Source organism: Urocitellus parryii, chromosome 5 (genome assembly GCF_045843805.1).
Source record: "Urocitellus parryii isolate mUroPar1 chromosome 5, mUroPar1.hap1, whole genome shotgun sequence".
Classification (NCBI taxonomy): Eukaryota; Metazoa; Chordata; class Mammalia; order Rodentia; family Sciuridae; genus Urocitellus; species Urocitellus parryii.
The window spans coordinates 196,140,108-196,167,398 of record NC_135535.1 but is presented as its reverse complement, the minus strand read 5'-3'; the positions used below and the strand labels follow the sequence as shown (position 1 = coordinate 196,167,398).

The window sequence follows — 27,291 nt, the reverse complement described above, 5'->3', positions numbered from 1 at the left end:
GTCAGATCCGAGTCCTAGCGTCCTCATTTAACTTTGCTGTCTTGGACAAATCACTTCATTTGTCTACTATTCATTCAGAGACTGTAAAGTGAGGACAGCAGTAGTAACTTCCTCATAAATCCAAATCACGAAGATTAAAGGATACTGTACCGAAACTTGCCCCTGCGGTGGGGGGGGGGGCCTGCTGCTCAAGAACTTCCTCCTCACGCTGGGGGTGGGAACACAGAGCCTGCACAGGCTAAGCAAGAGTTCTACAACTGAGCGACAACCCCAGCCCTCTGCTCTGATATCCCACTCCCACAAACCAGTATCTTCCCATGAGGAACGAGTTTGCATTTTTAAGATGAAAATCTGAAGATTAACGTCTATTTGTTCCTCAAAAACGAGTAACGGGAAGTTGAGTAACTTGTCACCTCCCCATCCTCATCCCACCGTCCCCGGTCCAGCACCTTACCCAGGTGACACCCATAGCTGTGCAAATTTGCATGCAGTACCGTGGTGTCTCGTCTAGGGAACTAAAAGCACCTGCTCTAACTCCGGAGGTCCGACAGAAAACGTTATTTATAGCAGGGGCCTCGGAAAAGCGATTGGCACACAGCAGGCACTACAAACACCTGTTAGGCAAACCAGCGCCGGCTCACTCACATCTCGGTGAATGTGGTGGTGCAACTTCCTCTCCTATAGAAGGTGTTAGGGGAAGAGTTAAGTAATTAATAATGTTTGCACTCCAGCTTTGAATTCAAGCAATGAAATCACAAGTTTCTTTTGTAGCAAAGGGGAATGTTGACATCGTGGGGATTCATGTCTGCAAGTACTATTTCCAAAACAGTGGCAGGGCCCCTGCCGGCTGGCACCCCAAGTCCTGGGTCCTTCCAACCAGCACGGAATCCGCCCACACCCAAACCTCCTAGACCTGCCCTTCTCAGCCAAAGTTCCAAGGTCTCCTCTACCCTTCCATCCTCTTTCCACTTCCAGGCCTGGTACCCACCCGCTCAACGCCCAACTTCAACGCCCAACCTCAACGTCCAGCGTCCAACGTCCGGCCTCCAACGACTGGAAGCCCCGTCACCCTCACACAGCCCTTCTCCCTCACCCTGGCGCCTGGGAACCCTGACCTGGAAGGAGGCGAAAGGGCCGCTGACCCCAACCTGTCTCTGAAGCCTGGCCGTGGTGGAGGCTGCCAGTGCCGGGAGCCCCGCGGCCCAGGTGCTCTCCCCGCGCTCCCCTCGCCCCTAAAGTCCAGCCGGCCCTCGCGGTTCCAGCGCGGCGCCTGCGCAGTCCGCGCCCACGTGCGCCCGCCACGCCCCACGTGCGCCCTCCCTGGGCCTGGAAGCCGCGCTCTGGGCCTTGGGCGCGTTCTGTGGCCTTGAGCATCAAGGGTGGTCTGGGGCTGCGGGTGCCGAGGGTCTTCTGCCCAAACGTGGCAAAGTTATTGTTCCGGTTTGTTTGTGAAAATCATTCGGATCCCTTCGGCCACTTGAAAGTCTTTTGAAGGGCCACTTCTGCCTGGTCATGGAGAGTGAATTCACCTGTTGTGGGTGTTTGAGTCTAATTAAGGGCCTGTGATTCTATCTGTTGGTGTTGCTCAAACATTTTTATCTCTTTTTTTTTTTTTTTGGTATAAAGCTTTTATGACATATTCAAAGGAATGGTAGTCTCCCAATGCACTTTTCACCTAATTTCAACATTATCGATTCACGGTCACTTTTGGCGACATCTGCATTCCAGTCACTCTTCCTACAACGTTTTGATACAAAAACCAGACTTGTATTTTTAAAAAAATATATTGTACTTTTTTTTAAAGAAAATGTGGAGACGTGTATTATAAGTAAGAAAGTACAGAGTTCCCCTTATTATTAAAGTGTTGAATTAGTATGATACATTTCTTACACTTAAGGAATCAATCTTGATATATTGTTAACTAAAGTCAATGGTCTGTTCAGATTTCCTTATGTTCTCCCCCTACCTAAGCTACTTATCCCTTTTTGGAATCAGGATCTCAACCAGGATACTACATTAATTTAGTTATGTCTCCTTAGGCTCTCTTTGTCTGTGGCTGTTTCTCAAATTTTTCTTTGATGACCAGGAGTCAGGCTTTTTGCAGGATGCTGGCCCCACTATTGATATCCTTCTCATGATAGAAATGGAGTTGTAGGTTATTGAAATAAAGTGCTATTTTCATTGATCATATCAATTGTATATCCTACAAACATTATTTCTATCTTAGTATTACTTTTTTTCCCTGGCAGTATGGATTGAACTCAGAGGCTCTCTATAACTGAGCTACATCCCCAGCTCTTTTTTATTTTGAGGCGGGGTCTTGCTAAATTGCTGAGGCTGACCTCACAGTTTCAATCCTCCTGCCTCAGCCTCCCAAATTACTGGGATTACAGACCTGTGCCACCAAGTCTGCCCTGAACATGAATTAGGACATTTGACGTTGGACTTGATTATCTTGCTGAGATATATTAGATTTTTCTACTCTGCGGACCCACCACACACACACTAAATACTTATGAAGGAAGCCATTATGTGAAGCCCACATCTAAGTAGCATAACCATCAATCCCTAAGTCTATTTTGTACATTTTTGCCTCAAATTTGGAATCAGACCTTGTAACTTTTTCAGTCCAGGTACATTTTAGTGGGAAATGATATTTAGAGATCATAGTCTGCAGAGTAGGGGTATGCATTAGGTTGGTTATTGTGTTAGGCCTTTTCTGTGAGCAGATTTTTAATTTTCTTTTTCTTCAGTGCTAGGGTTTGAAGCCAGGGCTTGGCATGTTAGGCAAGTGTTTCACCACTGAGTTACATCCCCAGCCCCAAACTTCTTAATGAAAAAATAAAATGCATTGAGTTCATTCTCATTTTTCTAAATATTCAAATATAAGCATAATTTCATTGTTTCATTTTATTTCGTATTTCTATTTCTTTTATAGTGAAAAACGTGGTTCTGAAAGACACATCATATATGCTTTATACTACTTATAAGTTCAGAAATAAATTTCAGGAATAACAAATGCCAATGTCATTACTGACAAGAAGAGTACCGAAACAACTTAGGTTCTTTGATTTCCCCCCTGCCCCAACACTAAAAGGTTTGCCTGATTTATTATTTTAAATTCAAATAATTTCTTCATCACAAACATGCTATCTGCAAAGTGTGTTTTAATACGATTCCTTTGAGGAGGGAGGTGCCATTTGTTTTTGAAAAGGACAGAAGTTAGGCATCGGGATAATTTTTCAGGTAGTATGAAAAAAAAAGTTTAACAGAACGGTAGTAAGTTTGTCTTCACCAAATCCCTGTAGTAAATTCGTCTGAATTAATTACGGTCACTCATGAGTTGTGCTTAAGAGGTCCTAAACCAAAGAACACAGCTTCACTGGAGAGAGGAGGTTTGCAAACTTCCGCAGACTAAAACCATTCACTTAACTTGTGTGGACCTTGCCTAGCAACAATGTTCCATACCCTTTTTGTGGCCCTGCAGCATGCCGGAAAAGCTACTTCCAGCCCTAAAGGCGTTTAGTCCTTTTCAGGAGCCGAACGCGCCAACATTTTATTATTAAACAATGGCAGTAGTTGCCACTCTGAAAATCCGAATTCTGGTGTTATGGAAACCTCCCGGAGGTCTCTCCCAGGGACAAATTGTCAAATGGGCAGGTAGGCTGCTACTGTGGTCTCCGCCCACCCATGTGAGGTGCAAAGTTTGAGCGTCAGAGCCGGGGAAACCACTATTTCGAATTCTTTTATTGTTTTATGCCTCTGACTCACACGAGCACAGGCCAAAGGAGGAGACATAATACCCCATCGAGCGCTTCCTACCGAAAGAAGCCACCCCGTCGTGCCGGGGAGGGGTGTGAGCGGTCGGACAGGTCTAAGGACTAGAGAGCCGGCTTGCGGGGTTGGCCGGGGCGTGGAAGCCCGGCGAGGCTCAAAGCCGGGTGTGACCTCCCGGGGTCGCCAGGCAGGAGGCGGCGCGGTGCCGGCCCCGCCCACTGCAGACAGGTTACCTCGCACCTCAAGGTGAGTGGCGTCACGCCGCCTGCGCCGTGCTGATTGGCTCCTTCGGGAAGCCCCGCCCCCTCAGCTGTAGCCGGTCCGGCTTCAGTGTCGCCGCCATCTTTGTTGATGTGTCAGCTCCGCGGGGGTTTGGGGAAGCGGCTGTGGAGAAAGTGAGGGGTGGGCCGCGATCCCCGCAGCTGTCTCCCCCGCCCACTTCTAGTCCGGCGGATCCCGCCATGGAGAGGTTGGCCCCTGAGCCGGAGCTCCAGCGGCCTCGTTAGGGTGCGGCCTGAGGCTTGGAGAAGTGGGGTGAGTGCCGAGGGGCGTCCGGGACCGACTGGGGCGGCGCGGCGGGGCTGCCAACCTCCCGGACGGTCCGGCGGGCCCGGGGCGGGGGTAGGCCGGCTGCCCGCCTCCGGATCCGGCTTCTCTCCTGCGGGAGGACAGAGGCGAGCGCTGGGCGCCGGGATTCGGAGCCCCTTCTCCTCGCCGCCTCCCTTGGGGAGCGGGGGCCCGGGGAGCGGGCGGCGGGGACGGGGCAGCGGGGCCTCGGGCTGTGCCTCGAGAGCTGTGCCTCGAGAGCTGCCGAATTTGGGCGGATTGCCTGGGCTGCAAGTGGAAACTGCGGCTGAGCTCCACCTGCTCGGAGATCTTTCACAGTCATTCACCCATCTCACTGTTGGGCTCCAAGTTTCGCCTTTACTGTTGTGGCGACTTTTCACCCCTTTCCAAACACTTCCATGACCATGATTTTAAGTTACTTAGAAATGATTCTTTGGTATCTTTGAGAGATGCGGTTCTTTGTTTTTATGTTGCCCCCTATGTGGGGACTGAACTCAGGGGCGCGGCACCACTGAGCTACGTCCCCGGCTATTTTATTTTATTTTTTGTTTTCTAATTTTAATTCACGACTCGCTAAATTGCCCAGGTTGGCTTTCAATTTGCGATCCTCTTGCCTCACCCTCCCCTGTAGCTGGGATGACAGGCGTCTTACAGGGCACCGGGATTATGTTGCTTTTTAAACAAGGACATCAGGCATTTCTTAAACCTTACTTGCTTAGGAAGGAATTCCAAATTTATGTCTCCATCATACATGTAAAGTAGCAAAACAAAACAAAAAATCTCTTGCATATGTCTCCCAAATAGCAATACTGGGTAGCAGTGCCTTGCAGGTGTAGTTATTGCTCAGCCGTTAACAATTTAGCAACTTCAGCAAATATTTATATTTTGATTTTGTCCAGACTTAAGAGGCCCGGTTATATAGTCAGAAAATCTGTATTAGAATCCAGCTTCCTTCTCTTAATAGTCTTGCAACCTGTGGGAATCAGAAGAGTATAGGAAAAATATGCTGTACTGTGCTTGGTACCCGGCAATTTTCTCTGCATATGTATCATGTTCCTTTGATGCCCAGCTTTTTTATTTATTCCAAAACAATAAATAGGGTATTTTTTTCTAAGGAAAATGTGCAGAAAATTAGTGGAACAATGTTTCAAGATGGGTACTAGTAGTCATTAAAAGAAAAATCAATGTTTAGTATGTAGGTTGTGGGTGTGGCCATCTCAACTATTAATTGCACCTTCCTATTTGGCAGTGATCTTTCAGAAAAGATTAAGGTTCTAGAGTCATTGAGAGTGAAACTGAAGTATCTTTGTGTATAAAGTACACTGTTCTGTGTGCATTACTTTTCAGTTCTTTCTGAAATGAAAAACATGATAAATAAGCCTAGTTCTTTTTTTCCTTTTTGGTCTTTTTGTGTTTTTTAAATTAAACATATTCAGATAAGATATTGGGTAGTTCATAAATCTTGCAGGGTAGTAGGGAAAATGATTATTGAGGAGTCCCCCAGAAGATGCATGGATTATGTTTAATTTTGGGGGCCTTATCTAATTCAGAGTAGTTGTGTATAAACTTAAAAGTTTCTTTAAATTTTAGGGATTCCATAGAAAGTAATTGACATTTTAGAATCTTATTTGTTGCTGAGAGGAGTGTCTAATGTGCAATACAGTCACCACTCTAACCTTTTAGTTCTCTGATCCATAAACCAAAGAGTTTGGTATAGTAACAACATAGCTAATGATAATTGTCTAGTATATTCATTTTAAAAACATGTACTATTAATAAATCTTCCCTAGTTTCCCAAGCCCTCAAACAGTGTCAATTAAAGTAAGAATCCTTAACCTGAAGTTTTTTTTTTCTTTTAGTAAAACTTAGGTTTCTCATTTGTTTCTTATCTCTACTTTTAAATACTAGAACCAGTTCTTGAATTTCTTATAAACATGTTACTGGGTTTACAATGTTGTGAGTGTTATACTTACTAATCATTTTAGAGGCAGCAGTGGGATCATAAACAATTGATCCTTTAATCTTAAATTGTTTCAAATAATCCTTTGAATTTTACTAGTTACTGAGATTTAAAATTTTTATTTTGGCTAGTAAATAAAGAGAAACATTGGGGGTAATTAGGTCCAGCAGAGTATTGAGTGGATCTATTTATTAACATTTTTCTGTCATTAAAACACAAATGAGCTCATCGTCTTCTGTGGGATTATGTACTAAGGGCAAACAAATAATTAGTTTTATAAACTATACCATACCATATTAACCAAATCTAGACCAAAGGTGGATTCAAAATTTAAATATTAGCCCAAACTCTTTAACATAAAGCAGACTTACAACTTGCAGTTATTATTTTTTTAACTATTAGCTTTCTCTTTTGTCCTTTTAGTTTTTGGATTTGGAATAGAAATTAATTGAAAAAACTTTTCATATTTTCTTAGACTAATTGAAGTGCAAGTAGTGATATCAATATAAATAGCTGCAAATTAAAATTTCTGTATTAATAAACTCTCTGTTTTAATATTTAAAAAAAATTATTAGAGGTATCTAAAATTGCATGACTCTAATATACCAAACTGATAATTTAACATATATAACTTCTGTGATATATGATGTGGTCACTGACCCTTTTTTTTCTGGAATCATGATGGGTCATAATTTTTCTTTCTCTTGTTATCTTGTCATAGGATTTGGTACTATTTGGGGTGTCTTATCTTAATCCCTTTTAAAAACATCTTTGTGTGTGTGTTTGTACATGAACACGCAGGTGATAATAACTCATATAGCATAAAAATTCCCCCTGCCCCAAGTCTTGGGTACAAAGCTGAAAGACCTCCATGGCAATAAATGACTTTGGCTTCATAATACAAATTTTTAAACTGGTGAGCTAAAAGAAACTTTTAAATTCTACAACTGTGTTTATTTTTAAGAAAACCCAATGTATTCAATTTTACCCAAAAGCTTAATTAAGATCTTAACTATTGCACTTTAAAAACTGTATCTTTCTGGTTGTGTGTGGTAGTGCATACCTGTAATCCCTATGACTTGGGAGGCTGAGGCAAGAGGATTGCAAGTTCAAGACTAGCCTGGGCAACTTAGTGAGACCCTGTCTCAAAATAAAAAATAAAAGGGCTGGGGGCATAGCTCAGTGGTAGTGTGCAGCATGTACTATGAGGCAGAGGACTCAATGCCCAGTACAGAAAAAAAATTTTTGTCTTCCTTTTTGCATAATGCATCTAGAGTTCTTTGAAACAGCACCTCAGTTTTTATGTTTTAAGAGTAGAATTGGATCTGTGTAAATTCATCTTAAATAAAACTTAAGCATTAGACAGTTTCATTCTGGAAAACAAGGTATTTATGTTTCTTATGTTCAATTTTTTACTGTTACTTTTAAAAACTTTATCCAGGAAAGTATGTCTTTTCAAGTTAATATATGTGAAAATCAATTGTTTGATGGTGTGAGCAGATGATATTGAACTATGTGAATGCTTTTTTCATTGATTTTTGCTTCTGAATTTAATTGCCGTTTCAGAATCTTGCTAAAACTGATAGAAAGGTAAGTTTTGTTTATACTTCTTTCAAATGTATTTGAGGGAATATGTTAAAAGAAAGAAAGAAAGAAACCAAAACCGTCTTGCTATACTTAAACTTTTACTATAAAGAACAGTAAAGCTTATGTTGAAAGGAGTTATCTCAAGGCTCAGTTTGCTTATCTTAATGTATATTATTTAATGATATTATTTGGGGCTTGAATGGTACAATTTATACTTTCAAAGTTTGTAGTTATAAAGTATTTAGGTTGAACTAAGGTTCTTCTGGATTTAAAATACCTATGAATTTATATATATATGTGTATATTCTGATGGAACACTGGCAGACATTAAAATGCTGTAATGTTAAAATAAAGGCTGTATGGTCTGTAATGCTTTTGTGGTTTTTTAGCAACAAAACACAAGAATAAAAGACAGCATAGTCTTTATGTATTGGTCCACTACATCTCACCTCAGGCATGCACCTTGAGGGATGAGGAATGTCTGTTTTATTCCCTGTAGTGTTCCCAACACCTAGAACATGTAGATTTTCAATATGTTTTTAACAAATGGGTTAATATCTACTCTGGAAGTTATTTTCAACTTGGTACCTTTGTATGAGGCACATTTATTTGATAACCTGTTAACCAAACATCTATAGATTGGATGAATTTGTATTTGCAGTTTCTTGAGTAAGCCTAAGTTTTTGTTGTTTATAATACTAATTAGTGGAAAAAACAGGAAAGAGAACCCAAAACTGTTAAAAGTGTTTTTATTTATATAACTTTGTAAATAATTTTTAAACACTCATTCCTTCATAAAGAAATAAAATTCAAGGTAGATCATGCTTTGCTTTAAGGCACATAAAAACTGCTTCTTGACCAGTTGCCTACAGCTGATGAGCTCCAGCAAGAGCGAAACCAGTTCTCACCTACTGAAACAGTTTTGAAGTGTGAATTGGTCCTGTAGTACTGTGTCAGAAACACAAACAACTCTGGGAAAAATAAATGTTTGAATTAAAAGGAGTTTTGTTACTATAATGTTTTAAATATGGTATTTCCCCTAATAAGTGAAAGTTAATAAAGAGTTGAAATATCTTGTATTACTTTTAACATTGAAAAAGCAACCTATATTGTAATCTATAATTGTAATTACTGCATTTATTTAAGCATGTGAATTTGATTTGTACAGATTCTTCTTAAATTCTTCTTATTATTCTAAAATAATCTTGTCAATGTTTAGTTTTGCATCCTTTCCATTTAATCTAGTACTAGGCTATTCTATCCTTAGTAGCTTTGGTGATAACTCCCCTCCCAAAACAAAAACTTGAAGAGCATCCAAATTGGTCTGCATCAGCATTGCCAACTGGAAAGGCCTGTTGGAGGACTCAGCTGACTAGTTTTTTCCCCATAGTTTATTGTGGAGAAAATCAAAGCTTATTATATTTTTTGTTTGTTTTTGTCTATTACCATTCTTTTGCAGTTACTTAATCTTTGGTAATGGCTTTGGTAGTAGATCACATAGATCTTGATTAACCCTCTCCTTTCTTTTAATCCTCTCTTTTTTCTTTGTTATTCAGTCAATAATTATTTGATCATTAGAACACTAAGTTTCCAAGTTCTAAGTGATTACCAGATGTCAGCTTACATGATGACTTTTTCAGAGGCTATAGGCATATTACTGGGAGAATGTATAGAAAATACTGTTTTTTGAGATTAAATTCAGTCTTCCTTAATTTATACAATATGTAAAACTGATCCTAAGCTTAGGAAATTATAAAAACAGTTGATTATTTTGCCTCCTAGATGAATATGCAGCAGGATGTAAGGAAAATTTTTGTTGTTCTGCGCTGTCTTACAGCTTGTTACCCACCCACTAAATGATGTGTGGATGCCAGATCATTGTGTAAACCCCGTGGGTTCCACCATTGTCGAGAACTGCTGCACAGCATTTGCAAAAATGAGCAATTAACGTAGAAAATAGATTTACCTATTTATTATTATACTGCTTGAGACTTAAGAACTTTGACTTGAGTTCAGAATGAGGTTCCTTCTTGCAGAAACAAAGCTCATTTAAAAGGTGGAAGGATGCCTGCTCAAAAATGTCATAAGAAAGAAAGGCTTGAACTGCTTAATGAGCATAAATGCAGTGTGTTTTACTTTACATAGAGATTATTTTGTACTTGTGATGAGGGAAAATTTGGAGGAAGATTTAATATTAGAATCAGTCCTTTAAACATATTTTTAGTCTCTAGATAGACTGAAGGAAAGAACAATATGGATGAGAACAAAACCATGGAAATGTTAATGTGTGTGTTGTGGGAATCCTAGTAGACTGATGAGACAGTATAGTGAAGCATTTATTTTAGGAATATGTTGAGAGAGAAGATTGGAAAAGTAATGTTACTGGTTTAGTGTGGAATCTCAACTATGGGAATAAGTATTTAAAAGTTTGTTTATTTTACAGTATTGGGACTCGGATTCAAGGCCATGATCACACATACTAGCAAACACCCTATCACTGAGCTGTCTCCTCAGCCCTTTTTTTTTGTTTTTTTAAACGGGTCCCTATTTATACTGTGTAAAACACTCAGCCCTGCAACTTTCCTCTGAAGGGCAGTCCCTTAGTAAGGTCTTGGTCTGACATTATTGTCAATTTTGGTTATTCCAGAAATTAAGACAGACCCCAGTCATTTAAAAAACAATTACAACATTAAAATGAAATCACAAACTTATTCTCCCTGAAGAAAAGTTGAAGCTGTTTAGTTCCCAGGTGCTGAGATTGAAGAAGAAGAGGTATAATCTGAATCCAAGACAGACTTCCTCTTCTTTCTTTACCTTAGCACCTTTGGAGTTGGGTGAAGAAACCAGCCAGTAGAAGCAGTTTTCATTACCTGAACCTCCGAAGAGAGAAGAGGTAGCCCTGGATGCACTCTGGTCCATCTGGCTGCATTGGACCGAGGTATCTGAGGAGGTGATGCATGTGGATGTTATAGGGGCAGTGTTGTAGATCCCTGGCCCCTTTTGCCACTAAGACCCACTTCAGAGAATGGCTCCTATTCCTGTTTTCCAAGCCAGTGTACTACACTTCAGCCGTTTCTCTGGGATTGGATGACCTGTCTCTTGCTTTGATCCTGTGCCATCCCCGGGTTGTCCCAAGCACCTTGCCTTTCTGTTAACCTTGCTCCTTCATTTGGGAGTTTTAGGAAGAGGAGCTGGAGGGGAGAATGGAGTAAGTTTGAGAAACCAACAGTTAAGTGTTCCAGAGGCCTAGCTGGGTTGCAGGTAGCGGACAACGACAATCGAAATATAGGAGACCTAAAATTGTTAAAAAGAATATGAGGGCAAAGGAGAGGAAGAAGTCAGATGACTAGTAAAAATAATATCATTGACAGAAAAGATTAGCAGAGGGTACTCAATTATAGAAACTATAATTATGATTTTGAATTTGGTCATTTTGAGTTTGAGGTGGTAGAGGAACTTCCAGTGGAAATGCCTATATTCAGGTAGAGTATTTAATACAGAGACAGAGGCAGTGAGGAAGAGGAGATAGATGATATGATATCTGTAACTCAAGTACAGGATTGAAAAATTATGTAGGCATCAGCTATGAGTTGTGGCTTCAAGTTATCTAAGTAAATGAATTCTGGCAGAGAAGACTTGGAGACTAAATTCTTGAGAACTACAAAAGCTGGTAAAAGGGGGCTGGGGATGTGGCTCAAGCGGTAGCACGCTCACCTGGCATGCGTGCGGCCTGGGTTCGATCCTCAGCACCACATACCAACAAGAATGTTTTGTCTGCCGAGAACTAGAAAATAAATATTGAAAATTCTCTCTCTCTCTCTCTCTCTCTCTCTCCCCTCTCTCTTTAAAAAAAAAAAAAAAAAGCTGGTAAAAGGATAATAAACCAATTTTTGTTTAGTGTTTTTCTGTTGACAAATCAGGGCACATGGAGAAGAGCCATAAAGTTGTTGATAAATTGCTTCTCACTTGCTGTATGCTGAGGAGCATAGCATTTTTTATCTGCTACTTATATTATGTCTTAGTTGGCTTTGGGTTCAATTTCTGTTAGATTCATGATACTTTAAAAAGTTCACTTTTAAATTGACTTCTAAATTGTTAAGATTTTAAATTAAACAGCAACACATTCATAAGTTATTCTTAAGGTGAGTTACCTTGAGTGAGGTAATATAAGTGGCAAGTGCCCCTGTTGGAAAATAATTTCACTTTTTTCTAGATTTTGGAATATAAAATACTTAATGAGGCTTTCCATTTACATACTTCACTATTTGCATTTTCTAAACCAAGTGTTTAACATCAGTGTGGGCTTTGGCTTGTTATCTAATATATACAGCAAGATAATGATGATTTCTGTTTGGTTGTTTGAAAGTAAATATTATACAGATAGATAGCTTAGAGTGCCAAAGTCAATGGCTATATTAGTTGCTGCCCCAAAGAGCAAAGTGTAAACAAAAAGGCAACATTTATTTAACAAAAGAAGCTGATGATCTTCTCTTTCCTTTTAATTGTTCCTCCAATTTTATGTATTCCTAAAATGAGGTTCACCAAATACTAGTCTTACTAGTTTTAGAACATCATTTTTGTGCTTATAGACTTTAATTCAACAAATACTTGAACCTACTAGGAGTCTTGTAAATAAGTCTTGTGATTTATTACAATTTCTCCTTCTCCCCCTCCCCTCTCTACTAGGGATTGAACCTAGGGGTGCTATGCTATATCCCCAGTTCTTTCTTATTTTATTTTATTTTTAACTTTGAGACAGAGTCTTGCTGAGTTGCTGAGTCTGGCCTTGAATTGCTATCCTTTTGCCTCAGCCTCCTGATGGGCCAGGATTATAGGTGTGTGCCACCATGCCTGGCTCCAGATTTGTCTTTATTAACAAAATTCACTCCTGCTTAGTTTTCTGAGGATTCTATCTTACTAGTCTTCTCTTATCCTATTTAATCATCCTCTGTGCACCCCCTCCATTATACCTCATTTTGTTATTAAAAAAATTAACTTTTATTTTGTCTTCATCTGTTTTCAGATGAGTATAGCACTCATCTCTGTGAGAACATCACCTGCCTACTTTTTAATCTAATGATTTGGTAGCTCATCTGCTCTATATATGCTTTCTTGATACCTGACAAAAGAAGTTGACAATTCTTTTTCAATAAGATCACGGAGAGATTTTATATTTATCCATCTAAGGCAATCTTTGAAGCTGAGGGATTTTCATAAAGAAGCCAGGATAGTAATCTTTTTAAATAATAGCAAAACGTATTCCAACCATGTCAAATTAATTTTTAGATATTGCCTCTATTCACCTAGGTACTGCATGTGGGCTCCACTTGGTTTGTTTGAAAATTGTTTTATTTTTGATGAAAATGTTTAAAAATCATCATGGTACTTCCTGGATCACTGCCTCAGTAAAAAATTAATTTCTATCAGGGAATCCTTTATGCCTTAACTTCTTTTATTTCAGAGCTAGGTCTATAGGCTATAGGTCACAGTGACTTGTTATTATTTGGTTTCCTTCTAGGTAAATTTTTGGAAGGGGAGCAGGAGTAACCAGGATTGAACTCAGGGGCACTGGACACTGAGCCACATATCCAGCCCTGTTTTGTACTTTATTTAGAGACAGGATCTCACTGAGATGCTCAGTGCCTCACTTTTGCTGAGTCTGGCTTTGAATTCGTGATCCTCCTGCCTCAGCCTCCTGAGCCCCTCTCAGAAAATTTTTTTATCATTATTAATATGCATTATATTATTATCTTGGTTTGTGATTTCTCTTCCAGTGTTTTCATTATTGTCTTCCCTCTCCAGTATTTTCTTATAGATCTTGTAGTCTCTTCCCCTCAGAGCTGAAAGAAGTGTAAACATCTTTGGCACTAATCCTCCATTTATAAGTATTATTCCCTACCTAACATCTTCCAAGATTGATTGGAAAATGCTAAACAGCAACAAAGTAATTAGGGATGTTAGGTGACTGAACGGAAGGAGGAAAGACAATGAGACTTTGCAGTGGCTCTGCTGATTGTAGATAATTTGGATTGGCTATACTATTCTTTTTTCTCAAAGAGAGATTTTTATTAAAGAAATTATTTTTGGGAAAAATCTGTGGTCTTTGGTTATTGCATATCATGGAGAGATATGAGGTCTTGGTTTAAATTCTTTTTTTTAATTTTGATGTTTTAATTTCTTAGATGTAAAACAAAGATCAGAAGCAAATTTGAAGAAATGCAAAGTGAATTGGTGCTTGTCAACATGTCAGAGACAGAGAATGAAGCCTTCATTTCCTCTGATAAAAATATTGGGAAAATATCTGAATTAAAGGAAGATTCATGCAGCTCATTTTCTGGTGATGAAAGTAGCAGATTAGAAAATGAATCCAAACTATTGTCATTAAATTGTGACAAACTTTTATGTCAGCCTAATGAACACAATAGTCATGCTGAAGCACACAAAAATTATGTCCCAAATAATGATGGATGTGAGGATTCTTCTGCCAAAAAAGACATATGCCCAGAAGATTCTGAACAAATAACTAACTTACCTAGTGGAGATTTTGCAAAGCAAGTGTCTAAAACAAGTGAAACAGAACAGACAGTAACACAAATACTGGCAGAATTAAGATCATCTACATTTACAGAAGCAGCTCCTCAAAAGACTTACTCAGAAAGTCTCTATGATACAGACTGCACCAAGAAACTTATTTCAAAAATAAAAAATGTTTCAGCATCAGAGGATTTGTTGGAAGAAATAGAATCTGAGCTGTTGTCTACAGAGTTTGCAGAAGAACACCAAGTACCAAATGGCATGAATAAAGGAGAACATGCATTAGTTCTGTTTGAAAAGTGTGTGCAAGATAAATATTTGCAGCAGGAACATACTATAAAAAAGTAAGTTTTAAAATTCCTTTAAGTAATTTTTTTCTCTAGGACTACAGATATAATTCCTTTAAGTTATCATCTTGTTTACTAATAATTTCATAGTACAGCCATGATAAATAAAGGTGTATTTACTGAGTGCCAAGTTTTTCTAATTATTTAATACTCTAAAGTACTAAATATTATAGTAAATAGTGTAAGTTCATTGAAAAACTGAATTTTTTATAAAGACAAAGCTTTTTTAAAAAATTTTCTGCTGGGTTAGGTATTGAACTTGGGGCCTTCAGTAGGGTGCTAATACTTGCAAGCACTCTACAACTCAGCTATATTTCTCCACCTAAGTTTTTCATTGTTGAAAGAATGTAGAAATATGTTAAAAATAAGAAAAATTTAAAAGGAAATTAAAAGTCATAAAATTCAACATTTTTTATAAAATCCCCAATGTAAATACATTAGTTTGAAAATTAAAATCTAAAGGACATAGAATTAGTTGATTTTCCTTCAATAAATAAGAACATAAACTTTTTTCATGGGGGTGGGTACCAGGTATTAAACTCTGGGGCACTCAACCACTAAGTGACATCCCCAGCCCTATTTTGTGATTTATTTAGAGACAGGGTCTCACTGAGTTGTTTAGTGCCTTGCTTTTGTTGAGGCTGGCTTTGAACTCATGATCCTCCTTCCTCCACCTCCCCAGCCACTGGGATTATAGGCATGCGCCACCGTGCCCATCCAAGAACATAAAATTTTAATAATAATTTCATTTAGTCTTTTTTCCTAATATATTACCTTATATTTTTATTCTTGATTTATATAGCTAAGTGATGCATTATTTTAGGTACTCTTTTGTAACATATAAGAAAGTTAAATAAAGTATATTAGCTAGCCTTCATTAAAATATATAGTGATTTCTTTTAAATAGGATACTCAAAGTTTTTTGGTTTTTTTTTTTAATCAAGAGAATGTGTGTATAGAGAAAGAGAAGTAGTCTACTTGACAGAGGAGGATAACAGAAGAAAATATACCATAATTCAAATGTTATTTGATATCAATTTGCCTTTTTATGATCTCCTCCTTCTGGTTTTCAGTCTTTCAGAATATCCTATTCAGTGGATCAGTCTTGCCCAAGTCACTAATCCTTCATTGGTTTACCCAATGAGCTTTAGTCTCTTATTATCTAGGCTTGTCCCTTTTGTATTTTTCTATTTTTGAGTTTATTTGTGATAAAATGCACAAAACATAAAACTTACCATCTTTGTACAACCAACCTGTAGAATTTTTTATTTTGCAAATCTGAAACTCTATATTCATTAAATAACAAATCCCTATTGCCACCTCTCTCCAGTCCCTGTTGGAAGCCACCATTCTACTTTCTCTTTTTATAAGTATGATTACTCTTAATACTTCATGTAAGTAAAATCATTCAGTATTGTCTCTTTGTGATTAGCTTATTTCACTTCATATAAGGTCCTCAAGGTTTATCCATATTATAACGTGTGTCAGAATTTCCATACTTTTTAAGGCTGATATTTTCCATTCTATGTGTATACCACATTTTGTTTATTCCTTCATGGACATTTGAGTTCTTTTCTCCATTTTGACTGTTGTGAATAGTTTCTTTGAACTTACAAATATCTTTAAGATTCCAACACTGTTCTTAGTGCTACCTTACAACTATTGCATTACTCCTATTTATATCCTTAATAGTGCTATTTTTGTGAATAAACTGTATTCTCTATGTATTTGAATCATTGGAGCTTCTGCCACTTTTAATTTTTTTCAGGGTAACTTCCTCATTACTTTGCTCTCTGCACCTACCTTTTAGACCTTTCCATTTTTGCCTCTTTTCACTTTTCTTAGATGTGGACTCATTACTTTTGTACATCTCTTATAAATTGTAAGACATGTGCATTTAATGATAATTACAAAAAAACATGCTCTTAATAATGTGCACTCTATATGTATATATATGTGTATATATATATGTATATATATGTGTATATATATATATGTATATATATGTGTATATATATATGTATATACACACACACACACACACACACACACACACACATATATAAACTCATGGGATCTTCCTAACAACTCTGGTATATACTGTTACTATCCCAATTTTACAGATGAGGTACCTGAAACAGTAAGTAACTTGTTCAGGGTCACATGCAATCAACGCAAGGTTAAAATCTAAGCCTTGTTAGTTTGGCTGCAGAGGTTTTATAAATGTGGTTATAGAAATTAACTAATTACAAATTGTTGAACTTATCTAAAAATAAAAAGTAAAAAGTTGAGTCTTTTTTGCTTCATCCTGTCAGAGCAGTGGGGTGAGCACAATTCTGATCAGAAACCTGGTGTTGGAAGATTCCCATTGCTGTTTGCAAGTGTTACCTTAACTATATAAACCTCTTTTGAGTCAAATATTTTTTATCTCTATGAGGGGTACTTACCAGATGGGACTTTTGTGGGCATTAGGCATTGTACAAATGTCATATGTTACTTTAAAGTGAGGTTGATCATACACATAATATTTTTAATTCCAAGTAAAAGCTTTGTTCATTCAGGTCAGCTCTAAAACAACTAAAATTTCTTTTCTTTTGCCTTCATTTTAATTTTTCATGAAGAAAACTACTTTTCAGTTCCTTTGATTGAAATGTTCATAAATGCATTTGTTTTCAGATGTCTTTGTTTATATATCCAATCCTGTTTTCTTTTTCTCCCTAGCTTTATTGAAGTGTGATTGACAAAATTGTATATATTTCAGGTGTACCACATGATGATTTGATATGCATTGTTAAATGATTTCTGTAATGAAGTTAGATAACATATCCATCACCTTACAAATATACTTTTGGGGGTATGTGTATGTGGTGTGGACCCTTAAGATCTATTCTCAGCAAATTTCAAGTATATTATATGGTATTGTTAATTATTGTTTCTATGGTGTACATTAGATCCCCAGAACTTATTCATCTTATAACCCAAAGTTTGTAACGTTTGACTAACATCTCCCCATTTCCTCTACCTCCTGACCCCTGGCAACCACCATTTCACTATTTTTTATTCTTCTGTTTTCTAATGTATCATTGTTGTTGTCCAAGGTCCCAACAAAATTCTTAATTAATTAAGAACAGTTATCTATTTGTATGAGTACTTGGCAAATAAGAATAACAATTTTGGAACTGCTTTATAGCTCAGTGGTAAAGCCTTTGCCAAGCACATACAAGGTCTGAGGTTCCATCTTCAATACCACAAAAGGAGAAGGAGGAGAATTATAATGTTTGTTGTTCTTCACTCCCCAACTCCTCCTCTGTTTACTTGTGAAGTATATTTAGAATTGTCTCTTAAGTAGTTTTCTGTTACAAATGAGTGTGTGTGTGTGTGTGTGTGTGTGTGTGTGTGTGTGTATTATGTAATCCAAGTTAAACTACTGTGCCATCAAAGGCTTGAATAAACCTACGTGCTGCATTTGCCTCTTTCCAAAACAGTTGCATGCTTGCTTCCTCACTGCATTCCTGCGCTCAACTGTTACTTCTCAGAACGGTCAGCCTTATCACAGCTCAAGTTCTCTCTGTCCTCTTGCTTTAGTTAATGTTTCTTAATAGGACTAAATCACTATCTGAAATTTTGTTATATATACTTATCTCTTTAAAAAATATGTCTATTTTTATTTTCTCCCTTGATGATAGGGTAAGAAACATAGTAGGTGCCCAGTAAGCATCAGTTAAATAAATGAGTGATCTTCAGAGTAGTAGGTAGAAAGGCCTGGGCTTTGCAATGAGACCAGTATTTAAAACTCAGTTCAGCCACTTACTAGCTATAATAAGACACAATGGAAACCCAGGAATAAGTCCTGGGTTTCCATTGTGTCTTATTTTAACTTCATAAAATAGAAGTGATGATAATTTTACAGTTTTATTTTGAATATTAAATGAAATAATAACTCTTTTATCCCACTCTTCTAGGGATTGATCTCAGGGGTGCTCTATCACTGTGGTATATCCCCAGCCCTTTTTATTTTTATTTTGAAACAGGGACTCATTAAGTTGCCCATGCTGGCCTCAAACTTGAGATCCTTCTGCCTCAGCCTCCTAAATAGCTGGGATTACAAGAGTATGCCACTATCCCTCAGGAAATAATATCTTTTTTCTTTTTTTTAAATTTTAACTTAGCAAATAGTGTGCAGTAAACTTATAGTTAGTAACATTAACAATCCTATAATCATAGTTGTTTATTTTCTTAGGTATCCTATAGTTCAGATTCCTTTGTGGGCAGTTTTTAAGATTTTATTTCTGTCTTTGTAGGGGGACTTAAGATGAAATTTCTGCTTAAATTTGTTTTACATTGACTACACTTATATATCTATTAGTATATCATTAAAATATTTCTAAAATGTAAAGCAAGATACCTCAATCTCGGCCCTATTGCCATTTTGGCCCAGATAATTCTTTGTTACAGGTAGAGATGTCTTAGAATTTTAGAGTGCTTAGCAGCCTTTCTGACTTCCACCCATTCAACAACCAGTAGCAACCCCTGCCCTTATTGTGATAATCCAGAATGTATCCAGATGCTTGAAGGGATAAAATTGCTCTTGATTATAAACCACTTATCCCAGGGGTTTCTATGCTGAAGGAAAGTTGTTCATAGTTGAGATGGCCAAAGGCCTGTTTATAATAGGACATGATCTTCTTTTTTTGATTATATGTAACTTGATTTGGAATATCTAGGAAAAAATTAACCACCTGATTGGCTAAAAGAACGTTTTGCAGAATATCTGGTGCATAGATCAACAGTGTGAATATTTGATAACAAAGCTGAGTTGATTTTTATTTTTCTGAGCTGCTTTTTCTTATGTGGACAGGATTAGAAGCATTTGAGCCTTAAAAGGGCTAGGGATGTGGCTCAATGGTAGAGTGCTTGCTTGGCAGGCATGATGCCCTGGGTTCAATCCCCAGCATTGAAAAAAAAAAAAAGACAGTTCTGAGAAATGTATCATTAAGGAATATATAAACATGATACTTTACGATAAAAGATTACTTTGGAATGTTAACCCAATATAATCATAGATATCTACAACCTAATCTGCAAACACCCCACATTTCATTATGTATCCATTTTTAATTATGTTTTATCTATACTACCCTTTTATATTTAGGTTAATTAAAGAAAATAAGAAGCATCAGGAGCTCATCTTAGACATTTGTTCAGAAAAAGACAATTTAAGAGAAGAGTTAAAAAAAAGAACAGAAACAGAGAAGCAGCATGTGAACACAATTAAACAGGTAAAAAAGATAAAAAATTTTAAATACCATATTTATAAAATTTTAATTGATAATTTATAAAATAAACACATTCCTGAAAATTTATATATAAATTGAAATTCTGTAAATTAAATCATGTTTTAAATGCAGATAATTGCTCATATTTAAAGCATTCTCTTATGAAGTGTAGGAATCATAGCTTGAATTATTTTATGTAAATATTTTACGATATGTGTGATTATTCTGCTAAATAGAATATATTACATTATGTTCAAAATAATAAAGACAATTTGATTTGACAGTCACTAGACGATTTTTATCAATCAAGGTAAGAAGCTATACTATACATACTTAAAAGTTTATATCTGGCATTAGGATACTTTTATACTTAAAAATCTAGTATGGTTCTATTTTCAGTATTTTTGTAAACTATGCTGTGAAGATTTGTTCTTATTACTTGTGATTGTGTATAATCACAGAGCTAACTGGCTCTCTTAGCCTGTTCTTTCCTTTCTTCTTTTTTAATGAACTCCTCTAATCAACAAAGTAACCACTTAGACTTGATAACAAAACTGAGCTGCTCTTTATCTTTCTGAGCTGCATTTTCTTCTGTGGGCAGGATGAGAAGCATTCTAGTCTTTAAAGTATAGTAACTTAGCAATGAGGACGGTTCTGAGAAAATACATAATTAGGCAATTTTGTCACTGTGTGACCATCCATAGGATCTACTTAAACTAAGATGGCTACAACATCACTAGGTGATATAACCATGTTGAATCATTTGTTATTCATCATTGACAGAAACATTATGTAGCACATGACTGTTATTTCCTTTCGTTTCATCTTTTACAGAAAGCTGTATAATGAAAATAGCAGAAAATATTTGGTGACAATATAATTAAAAATTATACAGGTTTCACTTGTTTATGCTTTGGTATTCAATTAATGCATCTTTTCACAGTTGAAGGTGAATACATTTGTAAGATTTTATGTATGATATTTAATACTGATTTTTATGTACTGTAGGACTACCATATGTAAACCAAACTTAAGAAGGTTAAAGTATAAAGGAGATTTAATAATAATAGTCTGGGTCCAATAGTTAGGTAACTGCTGATGACCAGAATCTTCAGACTGAACAGATGGGACAAAACCAGAGCTTCCTTTCCCAAGTATATTAAAGGTTGTACCTTTAAAAGAAAAAAAGAATGTTGGATTCATCTTTCTTTTGCTAGCATTTAAAGAACTTCATACTTTTAAATAGAAAACAAGTCTAGTACAGTATTCTTTCTTAATTTTATCTCTAGATCTGCACTGTCCAGTATGGTAGCCACGTTTGGCTATTGAACACATGAAAGGTGATTAGTCCAAATTGAGAGGTGCTATAAGCATAATATACACAGCTAATTTAAAAGACTTAGTACAAAAAATTATAAAATAGCTCATTTTTTCATGTTTCTGTACATTAAAAAGAAAATATTTTAGGTATATTGAGTTTAAACTATTACACCTGTTTCATTTTGCTCTTTAAAGTGTGACTACTAGAAAATTTAAGTTATAGCCAAGTATGGTGGCACACACCTGTAATACTAGTGACTTGGGAGGCTGAGGCAAGAGAGTACAAGTTCAAGGCCATCCTCAACAACTTAGGAAGACCCTGTCTAAAAAAAAATAAAAATGAGGTAGGGATGTAGTTCAGTGGAAAAGCATCTCTGGATTCAATTCCCTATACCAAAAAAATAAGTTAAAAAATTTAAGTTGCCCATATTGTTTTGACAATCAGCTTCTGTCTCTGTACCAAAATACCTGGCATAAACAACTTAAAGGAGAAAGAGTCTATTTTGACTCAGAGTTTCAGAGGTTTCAGTTCATGGTCAGTTGTCTCTATTTCTTTGTGCCTAAGATGAGGCAGAACATCATAGTGGAAGAGCAAGATGGAGGAAAGCTTCTCATCTCATGGCAGCCAGGAAGCAAAGAAAGAGGAAGGAACCTGGGACAAGAAACACACCTCCAGTGACCTACTTCCTCCAACCTTGCCACACCACCTGCAGTTTCCACCACTTGCATTTGTCCATTCAACTATCAGTAGATTAATCCACTAATGAAATCAAAGTCCTCGTTATCATTTATCTTCCCCTGAGCATTGCTGCATGGAGGATTGAGCCCAGGGCCTTGAGCATGTTGGACAAGCACTCTACCACTGAGCTATATCCTTAGCCCTTTTATTTTATTTTGAAACAGAGTCTTGTTAAGTTGCGTGTTCTGACCTTGAACTTGTGATTCTCCTGCCTCACCCTCCTAAGTAGCTGAGATTATTGGCATGTACCATCACATCCATCTGTGGTTTGTATTTCTGTTGGTAGTGTCTCTAGATAGTTTTTTATAAGAAAAATCAGCACACATGTAATGTTTAGGTCTTTTAAAATAGTTTTTTGGGATAAAATTTATATACCTCACAATCCACTCATTTCAAGTGTATGATTCAATGGTTATTAATTTGTGTGACCTTCACCATGGGTTTAGAAACCCCACCACTATTAGTTGTCACTCATTTGCCTCCAATACCACCCTCATCCCTAGACTTAGAGAACAACATGCCTTTATATATTGGCCTTTTCTGGATACTTAATATAAATGGAATCATATATTAAGTAATAGTGTTTTCAGAGTGTCTTTCAAGTTGAGGTATGCATCAATACTTTGTTGTTTTAAATGATTGAATAATATTCCATTGCATGAATAAATATTTTATTCATCCTTTCATCAATTGATGCTCTGTGTGCATTCGTACAGAAGTTTTTATGTGGACATATTTTCATCTTTCTTGGGTATATACCTAGGAGTAAATAGAATGAGTTGAAAGGAGTTTCTTTTCTTTTTTTTTTAAAGGCAAGAATTTTAGAAGAATTGGTATTCTTTAAGTGTTTGGTAGAATTTACCTGTTAGCCATCTGTACCTGAATTTTTTTGGTATGGATAGTTTTTTTTTTTTTTTTGGTTGCTGTTCTGGATAAGAAATCACTTGTACAGGTCTATTGAAACTTTATGTTTCTTCTTGAGCTAGTTAGATAGTTGATTTTTTTTTTCTGGGAATTTTCCATTTTTTCTAAGTTAAATGTTTGTAGTATTCATTCACAATTTTTTAAATTTCTCTAAGGTCAGTAGTAATGTCCATCTTTAAATTCTAGTAATTTGAGTCTTCTCTCAATTTAGCTAAAAGTTTGTCAATTTTGTCAACCTTTTCAAAGAATCAACTTCTAGTTTTGTTTCTGTTTTTTAATTCTTTGTTTTATTAAGTTCCACTCTATATATTATATTATTTCTTCCTTCAGTTTTTTGTTTAATTAGTTCTTCCATTGCCTTATACTAGAAATTTAGGTTATTAAATTGGAATCTTTTTTATTTTTTAATAAAGGTCACTATAGTTACAAATTTTCTTCTAAACATTTCTTTAAATGCACCAAATAAGTTTTGGTATGTTATGTGTTCATTTTTATTCACTAACTAGTATCAATTTCCTTTGTGATTTTTCCCATTGGTTATTTATGATTATGTTGTTTAATTTTCACAAACTTGTGAATTTCCCAAATTTCTTTCTGTTTTGAGTTCTAATTTTAGTTCGTTAGGGTTAGAGAACATATTTTATATGATTTCCATCTTTTAAATTTATTGAGGTTTATTTGTAAAGCCAGCACACATTCTATCTTGGGGAACATTCCATGTGTACTTGAGTAGATGTATATTCTGCTGTTGCTGGGTAGAGTGTTGTATTACATCCAGTTGTTTTTTAGTTAGTTGAACTCTCTTGTTTCCTCATTAATCTTCTGCCTAGTTGAGTCTATCTTTTGAAGTAGCATATTGAAGTTCTGACTTATTGATTTGTCTGTTTCTCCCTTCATTTCTGTTCAGTTGTTACTTCAAGTTTTTTGGTGCTATGTTATTAGATATGTGTTAGATTTTTTGGATTTTTCTCAATGGGTTGATCCTTTTATCATTATAAAATGTCCTTCTGGATCTCTTGTAACACTTTTTAAATTTTATTTAATTTCGTCTGATATTCATATAATCGCTACTACTTATGATTACTGTTTGCATTCTTTTCTTTTCAGTTTATCTTTGGACCTAAATTGTCTCCTGGAGTCAACATATAGTTGAATCCTGTTTTTTTATTTCAGTCTGTCAGTTTCTACCTTTTGATATGATTATATAATCCATTTTCATTTAATATGATATTTTACATTGATTCACGTCTACCATTTTGCTTTTCATTTTCTATGTCTTATTTCTCCCCTCTTCTTCTCCTCTACTTTCTTTTCAACTAATTGAATATTTTCTAATGTAATATTTAAATTTCTTTCATAATATTTAACTATACTTCTTTGAGTTATTCCTGAGTGGATGCTCCAGGGTACCATATGTATACTTTAATGTATCACTATCTTCAGATTTATGCTAACAATTCCAATGAGATATAGAAATATTGCTATTGATTCCAATGATTAAAATATATTCATTACACACTTTGTACTATATACATACTATTTATTGAAGTATTAGTGGTCTGTTTGTTATAGCAATGAAAATGATCTGGGAATAATTTTCTTTACAGTTAGAATCAAGAATAGAAGAACTTAATAAAGAAGTTAAAGTTTCCAAAGATAAAGTAGTAGCTCAAGACATTGCAGCTAAAAATGCAATTCAGCAATTACACAAAGAGATGGCCCAACGGATGGACCAGGTATTTTTCATGTTCCTAAATTATTAACTTTATAGTCTGGTGACTCTATTATTTATTAAAATAAACTAACTCTTTTAGGCTTTTTGACATCAATGGTGTGTTAAGAATATTAATTTTATTTATATAAAATCAGCCTTTCAAAAATACTAAAGCAGAATTATAAAAAAAAATACTAAAGCAGAGCCATGCACAATGGCACATGACTATAATCCTAGTGGCTCAGGAGGCTGAGGCAGGAGAATTGTAAATTCAAAGCCAGCCTCAGCAATTTAGCAAGGCCCTAAGTAACTGAGACCCTGTCTCTAAATAAAAAATAAAAAGTGCTGGTGATGTGGCTACGCACCTTGGGGTTCAATCCATGGCACCGAAAAAAAAAAAAAAAAAAAAAAAGCAGAGCTGGGCTGTAGCTCAGTGGTGGAATGCTTGTCTAGAATGCATAAGGCCCTATGTTCAATCCCTAGCATCTCAAAAAAATAAATAAATAAACAAAGATACGAAAGCAATACATAAATGCCTACTAATTATTCAAAAATAAGTCAAGGAAGTATACAGAATAAAAAATGAAAGTCCTCCTTTATCTATAATTTTTTCCCCTGCCTTCAATTTGTTTATATAAACAAATAGCTAATTATTGATATTTTGTTTAGTTTTCGTACCTCCTGTGCATGCACAAGTCACACATATTATGTATAGTCTGTTTTGTGTTGCTATTAAAAAAATACCCGAATCTGGGTACTCCATAAAGAAAAGAAGCTTATTTAACTTACACTTCTAGAGCTCCAAAATCAGGGCAATCCAGAGAGAATAGTTGTATAGAGAGGCCACCTGACAGGAGTTAGTGTCTTCAGGCTACCTCTGGTGATTCTAGAGAAGTCAGACCTCACTCTGCCTTCATTGCTGAATGTTTGTTTAATGTCTCCTGCTGGCAGAACCCAAATGGAAGTTTGAGGGTAAGGGAACTTGTTGATGTGGTCTATGACAGTCATTTTCCTGGGCCACAGGATGGGACAGAAAAGGGTAGGATAGCAGGTCTGGGAGCATACATGAAAAATATCAGCCAAAGTAAAAGGAATTGGAAAGAATAATAGCAAATATTAGTATCATATTGTTTTCTATAATTTTGAATTTTTCTTTTTATCTCAAAATTTTATGACACAAGGGCTTAGAATGTAATGCAAGAATAAAAAAATACATTGGTGATATAGGAAAACATTATTTATTTTAATATATTTTTATTTTAAAATCTTTTTATTAATGCTAGATAATATTTTTTTTCAAAGGCCAACAAGAAATGTGAAGAGGCACGCCAAGAGAAAGAAGCAATGGTAATGAAGTATGTAAGAGGTGAGAAGGAATCTTTAGACCTTCGAAAGGAAAAAGAGATCCTTGAGAGGAAACTTAGAGATGCCAATAAGGAGTTTGAGAAAAACACTAACAAAATTAAGCAGCTTTCTCAGGAGAAAGGCCGGTTGCAGCAGCTATATGAAGCAAAGGTATGATTGTGCCATTGTATCTTACTTGAAATTTATTCTTTGCTTTTCCAGTCAAATGATGATAGCATGGTTTAAACACTCAAAGTTATTGTTATTAACCTTCTAAGAACATGAATGTTTAGAAATTATAATATCTCATTACTTGCCTGCAAAAAGGTTTGCTGGGAAAAGATGAGGTATTGATTGGTACATGTTTATTGGATATTTTTTTTGAAATTTTAAAATAAATTTTAGATAACTTTTTTTTAATAGATCTTCTTTTTAAAATCCATATATTGGAAAAATTAACTTGTGCCTCAAAGAAAACTGTTTTGGTAAAATATGTACATAGTTGTGTTACATGTGAATAGTTTTAGAGCCAGAAACATATCTATTCAGACAGACTCTAAATGTAGCACTTATTCACTATAGAGTAGAACTTATGCTTTTCTTATAGAAAAACATATGCTTCCTAGATGCTATCCTAGGTTATTTACTTACTGAGTTAACTAAGTAATTAAATTAATGTCTTTTAATTCAGAAATATTATTATCAATTCTCAGAAATTCTTACAAAACCAATTTAATATTTAATGTCAACCAGTTAAGAAGAATCATATACATGTGCTTGTGCTCACAACACATCCAATTAGTTAAAATATAGGTATTAATCATCTTCATGTCTATTAATTAAATTTAGAATTTTACTGCCTTCTAATCAGTTTTATGGCCTAAGGACCATAGTGTATTAGCCCTTAAACTATAGTGATGTTGAACGGATTACTTTGAAGGGATATAAATGATAAACAAATGATTGATTGTTTAAGTGAAAAATATAACCTAGTGATATTATTTTAGGAAGGTGAAACAACTAGACTCATCAGAGAAATAGAAAAATTAAAGGAAGATATCAACTCTCAAATCATTAAAGTAAAGTGGGCCCAAAATAAATTGAAAGCTGAAATGGATTCACACAAGGTGAGTACTGTAACACCATGAAATAGAAATTAGAATTAGGAGTGAATGTAATAGCAGTTAAGGAGACATGGAACT

The 27,291-nt window shown here is 35.9% G+C and overlaps 1 protein-coding gene across 2 annotated transcripts in view; it reads left to right on the top strand.

Moving 5' to 3' along the window:
• The first annotated feature begins 4,146 nt into the window (after nucleotides 1–4,146).
• Ccdc186 (coiled-coil domain containing 186) overlaps nucleotides 4,147–27,291 on the top strand; it is a 44,949-nt gene continuing 21,804 nt past the window's right edge. Inside the window, exons 1-7 of one of the 2 annotated variants that reach the window (XM_026389162.2) lie at nucleotides 4,147–4,311; nucleotides 10,711–10,829; nucleotides 14,074–14,769; nucleotides 19,925–20,051; nucleotides 24,639–24,767; nucleotides 26,048–26,260; nucleotides 27,097–27,216. In XM_026389162.2, the coding sequence (XP_026244947.2) occupies nucleotides 10,795–10,829; nucleotides 14,074–14,769; nucleotides 19,925–20,051; nucleotides 24,639–24,767; nucleotides 26,048–26,260; nucleotides 27,097–27,216 (1,320 nt within the window). In that variant the 5' untranslated portion in view covers nucleotides 4,147–4,311; nucleotides 10,711–10,794. The remainder of the gene's footprint in view (nucleotides 4,312–10,710; nucleotides 10,830–14,073; nucleotides 14,770–19,924; nucleotides 20,052–24,638; nucleotides 24,768–26,047; nucleotides 26,261–27,096; nucleotides 27,217–27,291) is intronic. The other variant, XM_026389163.2, reaches the window with a different exon arrangement.